The sequence below is a fragment of the Uranotaenia lowii genome, chromosome 2, assembly GCF_029784155.1.
Source record: "Uranotaenia lowii strain MFRU-FL chromosome 2, ASM2978415v1, whole genome shotgun sequence".
Classification (NCBI taxonomy): Eukaryota; Metazoa; Arthropoda; class Insecta; order Diptera; family Culicidae; genus Uranotaenia; species Uranotaenia lowii.
Window position 1 is genome coordinate 213366141 of NC_073692.1, and position 23628 is coordinate 213389768.

Below are 23628 nucleotides of genomic sequence, written 5' to 3' on the forward strand. Positions count from 1 at the left end.
AGAATGGAATACCAATAGAACAATTTTGGAAAGCCAAATATCTCGGGTTACTTTCAGATGAAAATCTTCGATGAATTGAAACTTATTGACCTAGTTTCGGTCAACATTTGTGACCAGAGGAATGATAACAAACTAGGGATTTAATAGAAATAACAGAAATTTGAACGGATATTTTGCGAATGATATTGGTAGGCTATTAGAATATGAGACTTATTTGAGCAGGGCAATTGTTTTGCTGCATACTTTCGATAACTGAGTCGATTTGGGGTCATTTTTGAATTTCCTTAACCCTGGGGTCTAAAAAGCTTCATTATGGTTCAAGACTCATCCATGATTTTTTGCAGAATTTTTAAGAAACGTTTACATGAGTAAATTTTTACTTTTAGGTTTGTAGGGGAAAATTGAATATTTTGTACAGAAAAATCAACACCAGTTTTGTTTCTTCTGTGGAACCGAGCCTGCTCATAGTTTTTGTGCCCATTTATAAATTCTCCAAAGGAAATTTTCCGCTGAACATCTTTGCCGCATACCGTAAATTCGTATCTTATTAGACAAAGAAGTTATTAGGTGTTTAACAGACCCCAGGGTTTGAGGAATTCAAAATTGACCCTAAATCGTCTCAGTCTTCTGATCATGTGTTATTTTTCATGTTTCATAAAATTTGGGTTTTATTCCCTTTCTTTAGAAACTGCACAGTGGGGATTTTTTTTTATCAAAAAAGGTACTTATTCCTGTGACGATCGCATAAACATGACTAAATTTGCCTGTAAATTTGCTGAATTATACTTTGTTTGACTGCATTTCTTTGAAATTTTTTTTAAGTTTATGGGAATAGAGACAAAATAGGCCACTTGTCGTAGTTTAAATGAAAATTGGAGTACACCAATCGATTCACTCGTCATTTTAACTTTTTTGTAGCAAGGTATATTACTACAATTGGAATTATATATCAGCTCGTGGTGTTTTACATAAAGAATGGTTGGTTTTTCAAACGAGACGATCTTGCCTTAATTGGGTACCTTTTATGGCACGAAAATCCCCACTGGGCGCTTGTGCAAATACCAAGAACCAGAAGGTGTTGACTCTCGGCACCTACGCCGATTCATGATGATCGACAAATGGTCACTAATCCCACCCAAGACCCAGTGGACGAAACACGAATCATCATCGGGGGCTCACATAAATATGTAGGTATGGCGACCGTGAAAAGCGGTGCAGACACATCGGCTGCCAAACTCCTCCGCCCGATAACGAATCTCTCGGTTCGGTTTCCACAAATGGGAATTTATGTCATCGCGATAACCTCTCGCGTGCGATTCCAAAGTCCAAATCGAATGGGCACCAGATTGCACTCGCGCCTTCCGGCTCCCATATGAAATGTTTGTTTGTAAGGCACACACCAGACCGACCGGCTCAATCGGTGCTAATTTCTATCATTTTCCTAAAAGCCTGTGGGGGGAAACACGTCGGCAAATCAAACATAGATACCCCTACAAACAGCCACACACACACAATGTATGATTAGGCCTTTTGGGCTCGCTTCAGTGCCACTGCTCCACATTCGGGCTGTGTATGGTTGGATTCACTTTCTGCAAGTCTTCAAAGATAATTATGGCCACAAATGAGCCGGGCCTTTCTGAATGAGCCGAAGTCGATCGGTGTGTTGTTCGGTATCAATTTCGACCCGCCGCGCCGAGGCGATGGAGAGAATCCATCATAATGTTCCCGAATGCCCCAATCAACATCGCAAGCGAGCAAGCAACATCGCATAAGCCTCGCTCGACGATTGAATGAGCATCACCCAGTATGGGCGGCTTTTCTGGGGAAGCCTTTTGTTTTTTTCCGGTTTGGCATTGTTTTGGTTTTCCGCATCGTATCAATTACCTTACAAAACTTTTAACACATCATCAGACTTGCGCCCAGCAGTATCCATTTTCCAGGGGCAATTATCTGCCTATCTGCCGAAAAGAGCAGCTTCTCTCCCACCAAGCCACAACGTTTGATCGATAGCCTGCCTTCGGCCGAACGGTTATTTTCGTAATTCGCCTACCGGATTGTACATAGGTATATACCGGTTGTTTGATGCGGTTGCGGGTCTTTGAAGTGCTGAATTTCGGAATAGTGTCTGTTAAATTGTTGTCGGTATAAAGCATCACCAGGAGGATTCGAAGATCACACAATTTAGTTGTGTTCTGTGGAGGCGAATAATTGACGTAGAATTCTAAACTTCTAATTTTTTTTCCAACCAGTCCTATACTGACTACAATGATGCACAAGATAAGAAACTAAGGAAATATCTCGATAACAGTTTTTATAAGTGGTTTTCAAACTTTTCCGATTAACGTCCCCCTGTCTCGATATTTCGGAGCTCGCCGCCCTCCTAAGGGTATTTTGGAACAAATTTGATCCGAAATGCAACAAAAAATTGCTACTTTTAGCCCTTCTACCGCCCCCTTGCAAGGCTCTCAACGTTCCCCTGTGGGCGATAGGGACCACTTTAAAACCCACCGGTTTAGATAATGTTTTGTAGTCGGATATGGTTGTTTTGTTAATATGACTTGAGTTAAAAGCATAAAATTGGCATAAAATTATTAAAAATCTACCCAATAAGTATCAACATAAGAAAGCTCAGATTGAGTACACGTCCATTGTCCAACATTAGGAAATATCTGTGAAACATTCCATCCAAAGAACAGCACACCCACCTAACACTATCTTGCTGAACATTATCCATCTTTTCTTGACTGACTCTGCACGTGGGGGCCATCGTTCTCCATTCGGAAAGCTTGAAGAGGTGGCGGCCGCCTTTTTGTTCACGACAAACACCTTGTACGACAACAGTCGGTGACAAGGGTTCCCCAATAAGTTTAAAGCGACATCATCGGGCCCGTTCGTTGGTTTTTTTTCCGCTGTCCGTCTTTCATGTCCCAGCAACTAAGTGTAGTCCTACATGGCGTATTCGCTATTCAAAAACGGATATACACCGATCCCAGAACCTACATAGTACCTATCTGTATAGTTGAAAAGTGTCGGAGCTGTTTGTTATGTTTAGTTGTTTCTAGTTCTTTTCTCCGTTCGATCTAGTAAAAAGTCGAGCGCTTCTTACCTTACATGTCTCAGAGATGTTTCCAAAGAAAAAAAGTTTCCGATTGGTGTTTTGAGTCATCCGCGCCAAACGCAGCGCCGCGATATGGCGGAGTTGCCGATTGAGGGACGGTCGACTTCAAAAACCGATTCCGAAGGTCGGTGTGTTTGTCGGCTTGTACTACAGGCCGACTGAATCGGTTACAAGTTATTAATTATCAGGTTCTACAGAGATTGATAAGGCCCCGCGGAACATTACCGGCCGCTTTGATAGCAGCAAGCCGGAGCTTTCTTTGAGGGGAGTGAAGAAAAAAAAGGGCAATGCGCACTCAAATGGTGGGATTGATATTTGCAACGGCTCTGGTCTCAATTTTCTGCGAACTGTTCATTCGATTGACTTGATGTGTACCATCACTAGGAATAGACGAACAAATTTGGTTGTTCCTTCAATTAACACACACTAAGGAACGGATATTATAGGTATATTAAATTTTTGGCTTTCCGTATTGTTGTTAGCAGCTCAATTTTAAAATTCTGGAAAAATAAGCCCAAAAACGCTTTTAGGAACAGAAAAATTTCCATCATGAAGTCCAATCACTGACTAAACTGACATCTCTCTGAAGACATTTTTTGTTCAATTTTTGGCATAAAAATCATCTACTGTCATGATAAATTTCCGCTCTTCAACTTGTTTGATTCGTTGTGATAGTCTCAATTAGTCGATTTTTCTCAAACTTTGGGTGCAATTTCTAATTAAGATAACTACTCAAACAGCGATCAACGCGTACTTTGGTATCGACATTGGGTAACGCTTGGAGGGTCACAAAAAGATCGAAATAGATTGTCCCATCAGTGTAGTCGGTGGTCTAAGTTTATCAAAGCTAACATATCCATCAATGGATCATTGGGTGGTTTTCCTGGGGCGGAAGAGAGTCTACTCAATTCTCTATATCGACAAAATGGAAAGACATTATGCTCGTTGCTGAACCACAATCATAAGATATAGCTGTTGCAAAAATGTTCAACTCTAGTCTAGCAAAACTGCGATGGGTTTTTACGTAAGCCGCTTCCGAAAATATGTTCCGATCTGTTTTTCTTGGTGAAGAAGCCCGTCGATAGGAGTTAAACGTCGTCCGCGAATTCCACTACTGTGACTTCTGCTGGAAGGGTTTTTGACAAGTAGTTGTCGTACGTCATGTTTGACAGAATTTGTTTATTCAATCAATCAATCAACAGGCCAAGTATAGGTCCAAATGACGACTTAACGATAAATTTACACAAAATTTACTAGCGATTTCTCGATATTCTTATAACTTTTCTTCGGAAACCATCCCTCGAAATGTCAAAGTCGAAGAGCTTGGGAAAGCGGTTGAACGTTTTCATAACACCGATGAGTGCACTATTGGCTCCATAGTTGTTCAATCGAATGGGAACACACAATTGAAGGTCCTGCTGGTTTCTCAGTCCATGGGGTCTTACACTAAGAGGAATTGCTTCCAGTAGCGTAGGACAATCGATTCGCGGTGTCAATACATAGGCGACGAAAGAAGCTTGGTTGCATTTCTGTGGGCTTGAAGAGTATCCATGTCTATGAGACGACATCAATGTTCGTGGTTTGGCATGTGGAACGAGTCCAGTGTTTCCATCGCTCATGCTTTTTTTCCCCTGAAGCACTCAACTAACACAATTTGAGCGCTCGCCCTGTGCTACCGGAGACGATTCCTACACGTTCATGCAAACCTCCCCTTTATAAGCAGAATTCGTTCTGAGTGACGCGATTCATTTGCTGTAGGGAATGTATATCCCTCAAGAGTTCCTTGCTTCCTGATGCCTTAAGAGGCCGAACGATCGATACTCGATTACCTTACTGAATATGAATGCCTCAAGCTAGCATTTTGTGTTGAGGCAAGCATCTTCAAGCTCGGCGCTAAGGATGAGGCAACAACAAATTTTGAATGCTTCAAGCCTCGAGCTTAGCACGATGCGCTGGGAGAATCAGCTATCTGGAAGGAACTATTGTGGTGAATAGTGAAATCCAAGGTGCTGTGTGTGGAACAGATGGTCACTGACATGACAATGACAATGACAATGACAATGACAATGACAATGACAATGACAATGACATGACAATGACAATGACATGACACAATGACATGACACAATGACATGACACAATGACATGACACAATGACATGACACAATGACATGACACAATGACATGACACAATGACATGACACAATGACATGACACAATGAAATGACACAATGACATGACACAATGACATGACACAATGACATGACACAATGACATGACACAATGACATGACACAATGACATGACACAATGACATGACACAATGACATGACACAATGACATGACACAATGACATGACACAATGACATGACACAATGACATGACACAATGACATGACACAATGACATGACACAATGACATGACACAATGACATGACACAATGACATGACACAATGACATGACACAATGACATGACACAATGACATGACACAATGACATGACACAATGACATGACACAATGACATGACACAATGACATGACACAATGACATGACACAATGACATGACACAATGACATGACACAATGACATGACACAATGACATGACACAATGACATGACACAATGACATGACACAATGACATGACACAATGACATGACACAATGACATGACACAATGACATGACACAATGACATGACACAATGACATGACACAATGACATGACACAATGACATGACACAATGACATGACACAATGACATGACACAATGACATGACACAATGACATGACACAATGACATGACACAATGACATGACACAATGACATGACACAATGACATGACACAATGACATGACACAATGACATGACACAATGACATGACACAATGACATGACACAATGACATGACACAATGACATGACACAATGACATGACACAATGACATGACACAATGACATGACACAATGACATGACACAAAGACATGACACAATGACATGACACAATGACATGACAATGACATGACAATGACATGACAATGACATGACAATGACATGACAATGACATGACAATGACATGACAATGACATGACAATGACATGACAATGACATCACAATGACATGACAATGACATGACACAATGCTATGACACAATGCTATGACACAATGACATGACACAATGACATGACACAATGACATGACACAATGACATGACACAATGACATGACACAATGACATGACACAATGACATGACACAATGACATGACACAATGACATGACACAATGACATGACACAATGACATGACACAATGACATGACACAATGACATGACACAATGACATGACACAATGACATGACACAATGACATGACACAATGACATGACACAATGACATGACACAATGACATGACACAATGACATGACACAATGACATGACACAATGACATGACACAATGACATGACACAATGACATGACACAATGACATGACACAATGACATGACACAATGACATGACACAATGACATGACACAATGACATGACACAATGACATGACACAATGACATGACACAATGACATGACACAATGACATGACACAATGACATGACACAATGACATGACACAATGACATGACACAATGACATGACACAATGACATGACACAATGACATGACACAATGACATGACACAATGACATGACACAATGACATGACACAATGACATGACACAATGACATGACACAATGACATGACACAATGACATGACACAATGACATGACACAATGACATGACACAATGACATGACACAATGACATGACACAATGACATGACACAATGACATGACACAATGACATGACACAATGACATGACACAATGACATGACACAATGACATGACACAATGACATGACACAATGACATGACACAATGACATGACACAATGACATGACACAATGACATGACACAATGACATGACACAATGACATGACACAATGACATGACACAATGACATGACACAATGACATGACACAATGACATGACACAATGACATGACACAATGACATGACACAATGACATGACACAATGACATGACACAATGACATGACACAATGACATGACAATGACATGACAATGACATGACAATGACATGACAATGACATGACAATGACATGACAATGACATGACAATGACATGACAATGACATGACAATGACATGACAATGACATGACAATGACATGACAATGACATGACAATGACATGACAATGACATGACAATGACATGACAATGACATGACAATGACATGACAATGACATGACAATGACATGACAATGACATGACAATGACATGACAATGACATGACAATGACATGACAATGACATGACAATGACATGACAATGACATGACAATGACATGACAATGACATGACAATGACATGACAATGACATGACAATGACATGACAATGACATGACAATGACATGACAATGACATGACAATGACATGACAATGACATGACAATGACATGACAATGACATGACAATGACATGACAATGACATGACAATGACATGACAATGACATGACAATGACATGACAATGACATGACAATGACATGACAATGACATGACAATGACATGACAATGACATGACAATGACATGACAATGACATGACAATGACATGACAATGACATGACAATGACATGACAATGACATGACAATGACATGACAATGACATGACAATGACATGACAATGACATGACAATGACATGACAATGACATGACAATGACATGACAATGACATGACAATGACATGACAATGACATGACAATGACATGACAATGACATGACAATGACATGACAATGACATGACAATGACATGACAATGACATGACAATGACATGACAATGACATGACAATGACATGACAATGACATGACAATGACATGACAATGACATGACAATGACATGACAATGACATGACAATGACATGACAATGACATGACAATGACATGACAATGACATGACAATGACATGACAATGACATGACAATGACATGACAATGACATGACAATGACATGACAATGACATGACAATGACATGACAATGACATGACAATGACATGACAATGACATGACAATGACATGACAATGACATGACAATGACATGACAATGACATGACAATGACATGACAATGACATGACAATGACATGACAATGACATGACAATGACATGACAATGACATGACAATGACATGACAATGACATGACAATGACATGACAATGACATGACAATGACATGACAATGACATGACAATGACATGACAATGACATGACAATGACATGACAATGACATGACAATGACATGACAATGACATGACAATGACATGACAATGACATGACAATGACATGACAATGACATGACAATGACATGACAATGACATGACAATGACATGACAATGACATGACAATGACATGACAATGACATGACAATGACATGACAATGACATGACAATGACATGACAATGACATGACAATGACATGACAATGACATGACAATGACATGACAATGACATGACAATGACATGACAATGACATGACAATGACATGACAATGACATGACAATGACATGACAATGACATGACAATGACATGACAATGACATGACAATGACATGACAATGACATGACAATGACATGACAATGACATGACAATGACATGACAATGACATGACAATGACATGACAATGACATGACAATGACATGACAATGACATGACAATGACATGACAATGACATGACAATGACATGACAATGACATGACAATGACATGACAATGACATGACAATGACATGACAATGACATGACAATGACATGACAATTTTATTTAAAGCATGGCCGTAGGAACGAGGGGTTTGAGGGTTAAACATAATTGAGCTGAAAATCACAAATAAACAGTAGAATTTGAGGTTATTCTCTTTGAAATTGTTTTATGAAAAAAAAAATCAATTTTCATTTTGAAAAAATGGCTTGCCCAGGATAATCATTATGGAATTGATTCTCCATGAAAAATATTTGTCGATAAAGAATAAGATTAAGATTAAATAAAGAAAGATTATTTGCGGTGTATTTTTCACATTGATATTGTATATTTCTAAAACCAAAATTCAAACTGAAATTATAAATTTTGATTAAGTTTGCAAGAACCATATTTGAACCAAAAAATTTGAATCTCTTACTTTTATTTTTGAAAATTTGATTTCTGTTTTTCAATATGGTTAAAATATTTGAATTTGCTCAAGTGTTTGTAATATTAAGTTTATTTTTTTTGTTTCGATTATAGTCGTTTTAATTTCTTCATGTCATTGACGCCTTATATCAACGAAGCAAATGCGGACAGTCATTAAAAAACTTATCCGGTACAACTGTGTTCGATGTTTACTTTTGGGCTCGAACCCACGGACATCGGCTCAGGAAGCAACTAACTTGCCAACTGAGCTATATCACAAGCACATTAAGTTTATTATATTTGAGCATATATTAAGTTTTTTTTGAAAGAAATTGAAAATATTTCTTAAGGGAGGAGTAGGGTCTCACACTTTCAAAAAATGTTTTTTTTTATTTTATAATTGTAAAACATTTTAAGAATGTTGAGTCAAATTTTCAAGTCAATCGAAGCAAAACTGTAGAAATTATAGGCCTTTATCTCCTCTTATCTAATACTGCAAGAGAGAGAGAGAGCAGAAACTTCAAACGCGTTTTTCTCGAAAGCACATTTTTAAAGTCCGTGGACATCGTCATTTAAAAACAACTTTACCGTTTCTTTTCAAATTTGGAACATATTTTCTACATATAAAATACCCAACCCCAACGATTTTCTTTTTTTTTACTTTGGGGAGATTTAACAGATAAAAAATGGCGCATATTTTCGTGAAAAATCGTATTTTTTACTTCAAACAGCCACAAAAAATTCATAATTTTTTTTTAAGTTAAATAAAATCGTTGGGGTCCAGAAAAACATCTATTAAAAATATTTTGCTCTGATTTTTGACTTCAGATGATTCTATGCTGAGATGCAGTGTCCACCGCAAATCCTGTTTTCTAAAAGGCATCCTCGAAAGTGCTCCGTCACCGGCTCATTTTTCAATATTTCTCTACGAAAAACTTACTAAATGTTTTTTTTAACAATGCTTTGTATAATGCAAAAAAATTGAATACATTTGTTTGAACGATAGCTCTAAAAAAATCGTGAAAATGGTGTTTTTTTTACCCGTTAGACCCTACTCCCCCCTTAAAGACTTATTTTAGACTTAAATCAAGTAAGCCTAATCTAACAGACTCTTGAACAAATTGAAAGATTTTAACCATCGATGAAAGTGAGTTCCATATTTTATTACTTAAATTTTTATTATATAAATATTTCACCTTTTCAATATTTCAGAACGTATTTTCTAAAGTGATTTAACCCTCAAGAACCCAATTTTAAATAAGATTATTTCATCAGAATGAACAATAGAATGAATATAAAAATTCAGCAATAATAATGATGATCAATCATGGATAGAAATTCCCATTGAAATGTTTTTGTTCTTAATAATCATCAGAATATAACAACTTGTAATTGGAAGAAATGAGAAATAGAAATTTAGAATTGTAATACAACATAAGAGTTCACAATTTGAAGATAAAATTCTGAAGTTCATTAAAAAATCATAGCTCTGAACAAAAAAAAAACAAAATTCAATATTGTTATAAAATATAACTTTTAAATAACGAATTATGCTTTTGAATAAGAATAAAAAATTGAATCTAGTAACTTTTCGATTACAAATACATACATAGAATACAAATACAAATTTATAAAAACAAAGAATTATAATTTGCCGATATGCCATAAACTTGAAATACAAAATTTGGGTTAGAAACATAAATTATGAACATAGTTTATATTGGCTTATGTCAGTGTTGAGCAGCTTTTTGAACCAAAGGGTCAGTTTGAACTTGAAATTTTTTCAGCAGTCTTCAATAATTTGCAGAACTTAATAGCACAAGAACGTAGATTTTTGAGCAACAACAAATTCATGAAAAAGAAAATTTAAAAGTATAATCAAACAAATTAGATGTTGAACATGTTTGTGTAAGCTGGCAATGCCAGCTGATAACTATTAGATAAAAATCGGTTTTTGTGGTAAGTTTTTAACTAATTCCAATTGATGATGAAATACAAATCCGCTTCTATTTCATTTTTCAATGATTACAATTTTTTGCCAGATTTGAATGGTAACGTAACTTGTGTTTTTGTTCAATTCGTCAAAATTATTATCAGTAAAGTATATTTATCAAACAACATTGTGATGGATGAAGTGAAATAATAATCATAATCATGTGCTTTTTAGTGGTGCTCCGATCATTTTATTAGAATTTAAATTTCTATAAAAAAAAGTTCAACCAAATGATTGTGAGGTAAATGCAAAATAAAACACGTTAAGTGCATATTTGAACAAACTATAAACATATTATTCATCCCCGATTTATTAAAAAATATAATATAATTTGAGAATATATTCGCAGGCCGCAACCAGGTCGCAACCGGCCCGCAGGACACGTTTTATTCATTTCTGGTTTATGTATTATTAATGCAATCTGTCTTAAATATTCTTATATGAGAATTTTTTTGAAAAAATATGTCAAATATGTCAAATTTCAAATAGTTTTTCCAGTAATAAAAACTATATAGAAATTGAATTTAAATGCCTCATGCCGACAGCTTGTGTTGAGGCGAGCATCTTCAAGCTCAGCGAAAAGGTTGAAGCAACAACAACGACAACCAAACTAATCGCACACGTTGTTTGAAGCGAAAGGAAAGCGCCTAACATACGGTGCAAAGAGGAAAAAAAAAATAACGAAAAACGAGCTTCCCGCCTGTGGTAGCTGAGCAATAGCAGAATTATCCTTAAGCATTCGAACCAGGCGCAAACAAGGCAATTCGACATTGTGTGTGCCTTCGAATTCGGTTGCCTCAAGCTTGGAGGTCGTGATGAGTGAGTTACATTCGTTTGCTTTTTCGATTTTGCTTCCTCGAATGAATATTACTTCATGAACACCAGCCAAGTTGAGTGAGTGTCCTTCGTGTTTTTGCGTATTTTCCCCTCTTCAAAGCATCGTTCACTCGCGAGTGTAGCGTTGAACGAGGCAAGGATCTTCAATTCGTACTCGTTTTATTTGAAACACTGAACGAGTCTTGCCAGTTAAGATCTCTGAGGGCATTACGCAAAAAGCGCTTCTGGATAGCCTCGAGAGGCTCGTTACCGTTCTGGTAGTAGAGACACCAGAAAGCTGATGCGTATTCGAGGATGGATCGAACTATGCTGCAATACAGGCTCTTCAGGCAGTACACGTTCTTGAATTCCTTGGCCACTCGAAATAAAAATCATTGATGTGGTCCACCCGTGCCATGGCCTCGTCTCCTAAGAAGTACTCTGCGCAAAAAAGCTGCCGTCTTCGAGAGAAACTGATGACTGCACATTGCACATTTACTGCGATTCAGAGGCAGGCAGTTGATGCCTCACCACTGTTCGAAAAGATTGAACTGGTTTTGCAGAAAATCAATGTCGTCCTGACCGTTTATGTTGGACAGTTTAAGATCATCAGCATAGCAAAGTTTCGAGCCGTCGAGGAGTGAGAGCACATCGTTAAAATTGATTAAGAAGATAATCGGTCCTAGGTGACTACCTTGGGGCACACCGGAGGAGGCAGAGAACTGGCTGGAGAGAGTGCCTCCAGTGCGAACTGTCAGTTTACGTCCAGTTAAGTAACTGCGGAACCAGCCAAGTAAAGGTCTGCAGAATCCTAAGCGTCCAAGCTTACCAATGGCGATATCGCGGTTCACCTTATCAAACGCTGCTGACAAATCGGTATAAATGGCGTCAGTTTGAGACTTAGCAGCAAAACTTTCATGTTCATAGGAGGTGAAGGTCAACAGGTTAGTTGTCGTGGAGCGTTTGGGCATAAAACTGTGATGATCGATAAAAAAAGATTGCTTACAGTGCGAGGAAATCGGATCCATGACGACTAGTTTGAATAGTTTGGAGATTGCACATAAAGCAGAAATTCCTCTATACATAGTTGTTGATATCTCTCCGATCCCCCTTTTTATGGACCGGGAACATGTAAGCTTCCTTTCACAGTGAAGGGTAGGTGGCTCTGTCAAGAGAAGCTCACAGAGAGTCAGTAAAACAGTAATCGTTTTGAAAAGGTAGATGGTATACCATTCGGGCCAGTAGAGAGGGAGTTTTTGAGCTTTGCCGCTGCAATCGTGCTCATGCAGAAGCCTAGTGGCGAAACATTACTAACAGCACTCTCCACATGTTCTGGGGATGTTGAAGCAGTAGCAAGGGTACTCGAGAATTTTTGAGCAAAGAGAGTCCGCAATCAGAGTTCCCAATGTAGCAATTCAGAAACATTTGAGTTGGAATACCAGGTTCATTCCGCTGACTTTTGACATGCTTTCAGAACTATTTCGGGTTGGACTTGAGGTTACGTTGTACTCGGAAAAGATAATTTTGGTAACAACGCTTAGTGGCTTTTTTATAAGCGGAGTTCAGTCTTCGGTATACATCCTTAGTTTGGTAGGATTTGAGCTTATGCAGAGCAAATCTCTTCGCCGTCTTCAATCGACGCAGTTCTTTCGTAAACCAAGGAGTCGGCACATTCCCGGAAGTCGTGCGCTTCGGCACGTGGCGGTCGATAACGTAATTTAAGATATGCGAAAAGGTTTCGGCCGCAGCATTGGGATTCAATAGATCGAGTTCAGATTCCCAGTCGATGGTGACCAGAATAAGGGAGATAACATCGAAATCCGCTTTCTTGAAGTCGAGATAGAAACTACACAGATAAGACTTAATCTTCTACATAGTAAATGTTGTAGATAAGTCATGGGTTTGTAAATATGTCTCACATTTTCTTACCCCTCGTTACTCAAGACTCAAGATTACTAGGAGCTTTCAATCATTCACTGAAGAGTAAAATTCTTAATCAAAAGTCAACCACAAACTTACCCGACATCGATCCCAGCTCGCTCGAGTGGTTGTTATTGCTTAGGCTAGTATTGTTGTTGTTATTGTTGTTGCTACTGCTGTTTTGGTTGACGCTGCCACTGATGCTGTTGTTGTTTGGTTCCGCGCCCGGTATTAGGCTACCCGCCGTTGACTTTTCCAGGTGGTCGTGGTCTTCCTTGCAATACAGCGCTCCTCCGTCCCGTAACGCAAACTCGTCTCCTGTGGTAGATTGTGGAAGGATATTTTAGATACTTGATATGGGTTTTTGGTTGAAATTAGGTCATACCAGGTATAAGTTGTCTCGTACAGGCGGAACACCGAAAGCACTCTATGTGGTAGATTTTCGTTTTGGCCCGCATCACGAAATCGTTTTTACTAAAGGAGCTTCCGCATTTATCACATTTGGTACCGAATAACCTGTGTGAGGACAAAATTTTCTCTTAATCAATACTGAAAATCTTTTGTAGATGTTGACAAACTCACCTAACATAATCTCGCTTACAGTACGTCTTGCCGTCTCTCACGAAGCAGGTACAGTTTTCGTCCAGGAACTGGCGGCACTCTTGGCACTTGAGGCAGGCCGCGTGCCATTCGAGATCCGGCGCGACCCGGAGGATATACTGGTCGTGGATCTGGCCGCCGCATCCGACGCACAGCGAGAGGCGTTCCTTTTCTGTGAAGGAGGGTAGAGAAACAAAGGAAGCAACGGATAGATATCAATAGGGTGGTCAGGAAACACAGTTTAAAGCATTTAAAGGCCTATCTTATGATAATCGTATCGTTCGACATAAGTTTTAATTAATGTTAAAAAGGATAAATAATAATTATTTCATGGCTCAATCAAACGCGCATTCACTGTATTAACTCCCAAGCAACCAAAAGTCTCATAAAACAGGTACAAAAACGCTTACTCAGCCCCATCATTGATATGAAGTACGTTCTATGCAGCTCAAAATTTAAGTTCTTATTGATACTTTCAAGTTCCAAAACAAGTTTAATGATTTTCTATTCAGCTTCCAGCGGCCTCCTAATTCAGCTTCCAAAAAATCGCAAAATGAGCAAAAAAATTTCTCTTTATCTCAACTGAACCGTTGGCTTCGGTGCATATCACCTTCTCTTGATTATTTACTGTGTTCTGTACCGGTGCCGCCATGATGCCACGCGCTGGATTTCAAACTCTACAAATTGCTCAATTGCTTCTTTCCTACATTTCCTACATATATCTCATCAGAATGGTCACTAATGTACGAAATTACTTATTGAAAAAAAACTTGCCCGGCTTGGGGATCGAGCCCCGACCTTTGTGGTGAGAATCGAACACGCTACCACGAGACCACGCCTAGATGTTGTTCTAACTGAAACTAAAACTCGAAGAGGTGATTTGATTTTGAAAGCACATCAATGCACTTTTTGTGAATTATCAAATCCCGTTTGAGCGCTTTTTTGCCCTTTATGTGACTTACCAAATCCCGTATTGGGCACTTTTGTGCCCTTTATGTGACTTAAGTCCCGTATAACGTACGTATAGATCACTTTTGCAGCTTTCAAGTTCGTTAATGAGCACATATAGTTCACTAATGGGAATTGGGCAAAACAAGTCACATACAACGTACATATTAATCACTTTTGCGACTTTCAAGTTCATTAATGAGTACATAAAGTTCACTGAAAGGAATTGGGTAGTTAATTCTCTTTGTCAGCCAATATGTAACTTTCAATGCCTTCATTCAAGTATATATGTGACTTTTGGTTGCTTGGGACTGCATCCTTAGATCACCTCTTCCGTAAAGCGGGCCACAGACTACATCACATTTGTACAAGTGCGATGACATTCTGTAATTGTTAACACGATTTGCATCGTGTATGGTACTGTTTGAATGAGCGCGAAAACGGTTTGAGTAAAATCGGTCCAGATCGAAATGTTTTGTACAAACCACACTCTGTGGCATGGTGTATGTTGCTGTTTGTACAAAATCTAGGTCATTTACTCAGCCCCAGCTGTTTTCGCAAGCAATCGTTTGTGATCGCGTGAAATATGTTTGTATCGTGTGTGGGCGAGCTTAGAACCAAACAATCGTCGTGGAATCATCGCATTTGTACAAATGTGGTGTAGTCTATGGACCGCTTAAGAGTAAAGCTCAACAGCGATGATGCTGACAATCGCTAGGACAACTAATTTCTCTAGTATTTCCCTATCAGTAAGGCCAGTAGTGCGGCTGTCTGGAGTGGACCCTAATAGGATACACTGCTGAGATTCCACAAGCGAATCGACAGTTCTATAAATTGGTTCTTTAATGCTCGAATTATCTTCCCTGATCAAGAATAAGAATCGCTGATCTGTTGCTCTCTCGAAGTAAGCCATGCCATCCTTGCTTTGTATGTATCCTCGCTTTGCTTTTGTACTCTTTAGGATTCAATGTTTTCAAAATAATGTATTTTACAAGATGAAATGAGAGAATTATTTCGTAGATTTTCTATTTCACCAACTTTGTGTTAAAGCATCGTTTAGGGGAAAAACTCTTAAAACCCCTTTAAACGCGGAAGTGATACACTCAAGTGTACCGAGGGAAGAAAGAAAAAACTCGGAAATATTTCCCTGCAATTTTCCCCCTAAATATCTCCGGTCGGTGGAAAATAAACTAAAAAAAAAGACTCCATATTCCTTTCTTCTTAAAGCGGAATCGTTGGAAGGGCGCAAGTGTTTTCGTGCCCTAACTGTGTTTAGCCATTTTTCTAGATTTTCTGTTTTGCGCGGCTAACACTCATCATGGCGGAAGTAGCTAGGTACATACCTAAATCGAATAGAGGAAGGAGCTAAAACTTCTAGCCGGATAATTTTCTCTCCCCTCGGAAAATTTGGTATTGGATGGGGGGGAAAGCGGATTGATTTTTCCGTTTATCCTTCCTTTCTGGTTTCCTTTCAAACCGTAGGGCACACTGCATGAGAGGACAAAATATTTCCCCGAACTGATATGGAAGGACAGATTTTTCGAAGTGATCCGAACCGAAAGCATGGGGCTGATGTATTTTTTGAAGGGAAATTTTCAAACTGCGTTCGTGCTTTAGCGGAAGGTATTGAATTGGCGCGGTTAAAAGCGTTGTTCGGGTTTTACTTTAATGTGCTTTAAGAGGCGATGTCGAGGCAATGGCTGTGAAGCAGTATGTTTTTGAGTCTGACGATGCACTAATACGAACCAAATATTGAATTTAAGTTATTTGACAATTGATTTGGTTCTACATAAAATGTTGATAAATTACTGCTCACCTGCATATCTGTAAAAATTTTACTCAAAAGTGGATTGTGAGTGGGAGCGACAGACGTGTTTCAGGGAAAATTTATTAATTGAGATTTTGAATGATCATAAATTTCCGACAATGCAATGGCGCAGTTGCAACCAACTAGTGGAACTATTTCTGCTATGATTGTTTTGAAATTGTCCTGGGTCCAGTGAATAAAACCTCGTGGCTTACAAAATGCGGGTTTTTAAAGCTGTTTGCTATGACTGTTCGGGAAATGTCTCGGTTGCAGTAAGCAAGGCAGAGTGGTTTGAAAACGGAGGTTGCTATGATTTTTTTGAAATTGTCCCTGAAAAGACTTTTTTTTAGTTTTTGCTAAGTTTTTTTTGATAGTTTTTCTTGCTCTAGTTTATGTACAAGACGGGGTGGCTAAAAATGGTCAGATTTTATAAGACTGTTGCTAAAATTGTTTGGGATTTTTTTCCGATTTCGATGTATAAGACGGACAAGCGCAGATTTTTGAGGCTATTGTTCAGATTGGTTGATCTGTTTCGAATTTATGTACGTATGATTTAGCAATTTTCAGTAAGGACCGTATCGTAAATAATGAATACACGTTATAAGCTTCTATTTATTTATTGCTCTTTTATTTTTCAATTCTGGTTGTTTGTACATGTTTATTAGACTTCAAAGAATGGGAAAACAGCAAGGATCATCTTATTATCCTTGGATCTGCTCAGTTCACGCACTTTTCCGTTGATTCCTCGCATTAAGTTTTGTACAACGGTTGCATCGATGGTTTTGCTTACATTTATCAAGTCCTTCTTGAACTAAATTACGATACGGCCCTTAATTCTAAATTCTGGGTTTAGTCTGAAAATTGTTGGTTTCTTCTAAATATTGCTAAAGCTGTAGAAACCTAACCTTAATGTGAGTTTCAATCGAAACCTTTAAGTTACGCAAAAGCGCCATCTAGGACACCACACCTTCATATTCATATGTCTCGTGCTTCATACTTTGGTGTGGGTTCGTCACACCACCCTTCGGTTAAACTTCCGTCAACATGGGGACCGCATCAGAGAAGCCTCCAATCCCGGTAGGCAGACTCTATAATAGATGTACTGTATGTAACGCATATAGCACAGCAGGATCCCCCCTTCGGTGTAATGTCGAAGGAAGTCAGAGGTGGGGCGACAAAACTTGCCTCACTTTACAACACATCAGCAGCAGAACCCATATAGCTAGTTGCAGTAACAAACAGAACAGCACGCATATCAAAGGAACCGGGAAAAAGCACGTTGGTTGGTGTTAGTGCAATAATACCTCTCCAACAACCGCCTGCTGGGCTGCAGGAGCATGGCCGGGCCCGTTGAGTGGTTAGTGGCGGAGGGTCAGGAATCGCTGCTGCTAGTGGAAGCGAAGCACCCCAAAAATTACAGGAGAGCAACAGAGAGAGATGGAACGAAACGCGACCGCACCGCGCGCAGAACGACGAATGAAAACGTGCGAGTCCGTCTGTTGTTGTAGTTTTGGCTGCTGCTGCTGTTGCTGTTTTCGTTTGCGTTTTGTTCTGCTCTGCTTTACTTTGGGTGACGGTTCGTTTCGGTTGCCTCCACACACTAATACTAACCGTCTTTCTGCCCCCGTCTTTTTCCCAACGTGTTCTTATTGTTGTTGCTACTCTGTTGGAAACGTTCTTTGGCTGGTCGTCGTTGGGGGAACCTACTACTTCTTTGCTGCAAGTTTCGCCTTTTTCTTTTTTTGCGTGCCGTCGCCGCCGTCTCCGTCGCTTCAGCCAGCCGTAGCCGTCTTGGCGTGTCGTGTGATGATGTAGCGATCGCTCGTACGGCCTTCATCGACCACGGCACGTTGAGAAGGAGAAGAAGCGACGGACAGAAAGCGAACACAGGTTTCTCTCCTCTGACTCCGCCTCTATAAATTATTCATGCCCGGTTTGCTCGGTGAAGTGAGGAAAAATGTTTAAGAAATGTATTTCTTTTCATAAATTTTTGCGTTTTGTTACTTTATCAGGGAGCGGAAGATAAAAAAAAGTAGGTAGGTATGCTTGAACGGAAGAATTTATCCGTTTAAATTCTTGCCTGAAGTTGCTTTTTATGCAGTAGAAATTTTGGTTGAAGAATGGAATTGCATAATTTTTTTTGTGAATTATTGCTCGGTATGAGCAACGATCTCTATGGACGCAAAGAACCTATGAACTTTAAACGTATATTTCAATGTGCATGAGAAGTTATTTACTAGGCAATAGACAGTTCAAACAAATTTGAACCACATGCTAAATTTGAATGAAAAGTTTTTTCTTTCAATGTACATAAACAGCACACCGGCGAAGTCCGTTGAAAACGATGTCCGTGCTTGCGGAAATCATTTGAAATCGCTAGCAAAATCTTTCAATATGCATGAATTTAATATATGAAATTTCGAAAGTTTCTTTTGAGACCGTTCGATTTGCTCAAAACTTCCCTTCTTCACGGACCAAATCTATGTAAAAATACTTCCGTTAGTGAAAATGTCCGGAAAATCGATTGGACATAGTTTCAGGCACCACACGAGCTTACGGACGGAGACATAGTGCTTTTTTAACCCCTATTTCCCCTATAGTTTGTAAACAATCCAGAAAAACACTGATTTAGACTTGCAAATTCAGAACAAAATGGACCTATCTAATGAAATTTTTCCAAGGAATCAAATAAAGGCTATTTGAGCTATCACACGCTTCAGAATATCAAGTGATGGCTGATTTAACCCACAATACCCCTTATTTATCAATTTATTATGAAACAAGTAAGTTCGGACTTGAAATTTTTTAGCCAAATGAGACCTAATTTTTGTGATTTTTTTTCCGAGAAATCGAATGAAGCCTGTTTAAGTTACCGCACAAATCGTCAAATGGAGTTATGACTGTATTTCCCTCATTTCCCCTAAATTTTCAAAATTGTTCAAAAAAGCATGTTTGGACTTGAAAATTTTGAACCGAATTAGACCTATGTATCTTATATGTTTTTTCCAGGGAATCGAATGAAGGCTGTTTAAGCCACCGCACGCATCGGCAAATGAAGTTATGATTGTTTTTACCCATAATTCCCCTACATTTTTCAAATAATTCAGAAAACAGGATGTTCGAACTTGAAAATTTTGAATCAAATGACCCCTATCTTGTGTGATTTTTTCGAGGAATCGAATGAAGGCTATTTGAGCCACCGCACGCATCGTAAAATGGAGTTATGGCTGATTTTATTCTCGAAGCCATAACTGAATTTTACGAAGCGTGCAGTGACTCAAAGAGCCTTTATTCGATTCCTCGAAAAAACTCACACAAAAAACTCCCATTTGGTATAAAATGTTCGAGTCCGATCATGCGTTTTTTATAAAATATTTGAAAACTGTTGGGGAATTGAGGGTAAAATAGCCATAACTCCACTTTCCGATCCTTCATCCGACTCCGACACAAGATAAGTCTCATTTGATTCGAAATTTTCAAATCCATACATTCTTTTTTCACAATTCACTGAAAAATATAGGGAAATCGAGTCGAGGGTAAAACCAGCCAAAACTCCAATTTCCGAAGCCTGCTGTGGCTCGAACAGTCTTAATTCGATTTCTTGGAAAACATCGCATAAGAAAGGTTTGTTTTCGTTTAAAATTTTCTAGTTCAAATAAATGTTTTTTCTGGATTGTTTACAAAATATAGGGGAATTAGGGGTTTAAAAGGAACTATATTTCCATTCGTAAACCCGTGTGGCGTCTAAAACTATATCCAATCGATTTTCCGGACAAAAGGAAAGTATATTTTCATAGATTTGATTCGTCCAGGAAGGAAGATACTGAATTTTTTCACGGTCCATACACTTTTCCCCATTGGTGTGTGTCCTTCACACCTCCGGAGGTCTCCAGTAGTCGAAAACCTTGTGGCCCGCAGACCAAATACATTTTGACTATTGATCCTCCAATATTTATATGTTCTCTTTCAATGTATTTAAACAGCCATGAAGCGAAATTTTTATTAAGACAATGAAGCTATGAGATGAAGAATGTACAAATTTAAAATTATAAGTTATAAGAAAATAAAACAAATATTTGGCAACACTGGAACAGAAGCTACAAATCTGAACAAAAACAAAAGTCAGTCATTGGTCTAATTTGCAATTGTGATTCGGAATTATCAATTCACGATAGTTACAGTTTTCTCTGTCTGCTAGCTTCATATAATATATTTTTTTTAAATTTATTTTGTCTCTTATTTTTATTTTTTGTTTAAAATGTTCGGTACGAATAAAAAAAAATATAATCATGAAATAAATGCATTAAGCATATTAGAACTTACATTTTTTTCATATTTTTATTGCAAAACCAAATCCGGGTACATATTTATTTACGTAGAGTTCTTAATTGACAACCGCTATCACATTTTCCAATCGGTGACATTTCCTAGCCTCGAACCATCTAACCGTACATGGACTTTATAAAATCGAAACCGGTTTTCCGACGGCAACAACAAAGTGCAACAATGTCGCACGGAAAATGACCTCAGCAAATTGTTGTTAATAATAATTATTTCCCATCACCCAGTCCAAAGTCGGGTGTCATTTAAAAATATCGCAACATGCTCCTCCCCGTAATTGCACATCTCGGATCGGATCGGAACGGGCGCGAACCCATTCAAGTATTGGAACTGATCAATTCCGGGCCAAGGCGTCCAATAAAGTTGCGATTATTATGGGACCCGTGCCTACAGTTCTTTGGAGACCTCCAAGTTTTTCCAGTACTCGCCGCTGTAATAAACTGTTCAATTTTAAATCGATCTCAAGACAGGCCAGTGCCGAACGAAGGTTTAATCTTGAACGGATATACTTCTATCGCTTCTTGAACATCGACGACAACGCCACAATTATTACCTTGAACCGAACCTCTTCTGAGTCTGAGCTGCGATCTTCTGAGCTCAGACCATTGTGGAGCAAAAGTAAGTAGAACCGTACGGTTGCGAGTAATTTCGCGTTCACGCTCGCGTGTTTATAAATGATATGCAAATTGTTTGGTGGTACCTCCTTAATCTTTCGACGACGACGACAACAACAACGCGATTGGAAGCAGCGAACATCCACCAAACGAAAAAAGATAGTAGATTTGGAAGCTCCAAAGAGTTTGCGAGATGTTGGTGTATCTGTTTTTTTTACGGCATGAGATAAGCCAACGATTCCGAAGACGATTTTTTGGGAAACATGGTCTCGGTCTCCAGTTATGGATTGGAAGAATGGGCTAAAAAAATCCGCACATTCCCCCTCTAAAGATCGTGTCCGCGAGGCGCTCAACTCTCGCAACACATCCGCAACCGAGTCGAGTCGGTGGATTTCAACAACATGGTTACGGCGTTATCATATTCGGAAATCTGCAAAGGACGCTAAGCTCCTTTTTGCTCGGAAAGATAAAGGGTATTAAGAGCACGAATGCCGCACAAAGCTTAAAGAGAATTAAATTTGGTTAAATTTCGGCTTGGTTCTTCAATTTATAAATGTTTTCGATAATGTTCCGAACCCCACAATTGTTTATGAACGCACCATGTTTGAGTTGAAAACAATATGGCCAAAACACTTTGGATATAAAACAGCGATTTTACGCGTTTTCAAGCATATAACTTGGTCGCTATCTCTAGCTCAAAACGCAAACCGAAAAAAACACGATTAAAGTTGGATGAACTGTTTTTCGTTCAGTTTGTTATTTGCTGCGATTGCTAATGAGCCATTGCCGAGCAAGCAAGCTAATCACAAATTGCGGCGAGACGCGACGCGGCCATGATTAATTGGGCTGAGCGAATCGGAACAGCCGGAGGAGTTTTAAGGAGAGTTGGGGCTACCGCCTACTACAACATCATTCACTAAGCGCGCGTGCGAAGATAACTCTGATGAGCCAATTTGTAGTACGAGATTAGCCGGAATTGCATTACATGATGGATGCCGTTAATGGCGCTGCCAAGCATCGAGTGATGCCATGTTTTGTGTGTTATTGTAGTACTTCGTATTTGTTTTTAATGATTTTTTTTTGTCTAATTTTAAAAACAAGTCTTTGTTAACTGAACTTTCACGGTGTGTTCGGTTAAATCACTGGTTGTTCGGTAAATATAGCAACTTAATCGGTTTTTATTGCCGAACATTTGGTAAAGAATGAACGAACGCTCGGTAATAAAAATGACGAATTGGTAACCTTTTACAGCTTCTTCGGTAAATATT

General features: G+C 38.9%; 1 protein-coding gene across 2 annotated transcripts in view; it reads right to left on the bottom strand.

Annotated features, from left to right (window-relative positions):
* Positions 1-23628, bottom strand: part of LOC129749894 (insulin gene enhancer protein isl-1) — a 114787-nt gene that overhangs the window by 20769 nt on the left and 70390 nt on the right. For both annotated transcript variants that reach the window (XM_055745015.1, XM_055745017.1), the window contains exons 2-4: positions 14633-14822; positions 14436-14566; positions 14150-14368 (exon numbers count right to left, since the gene is read on the bottom strand). In XM_055745015.1, the coding sequence (XP_055600990.1) occupies positions 14150-14368; positions 14436-14566; positions 14633-14822 (540 nt within the window). The remainder of the gene's footprint in view (positions 1-14149; positions 14369-14435; positions 14567-14632; positions 14823-23628) is intronic.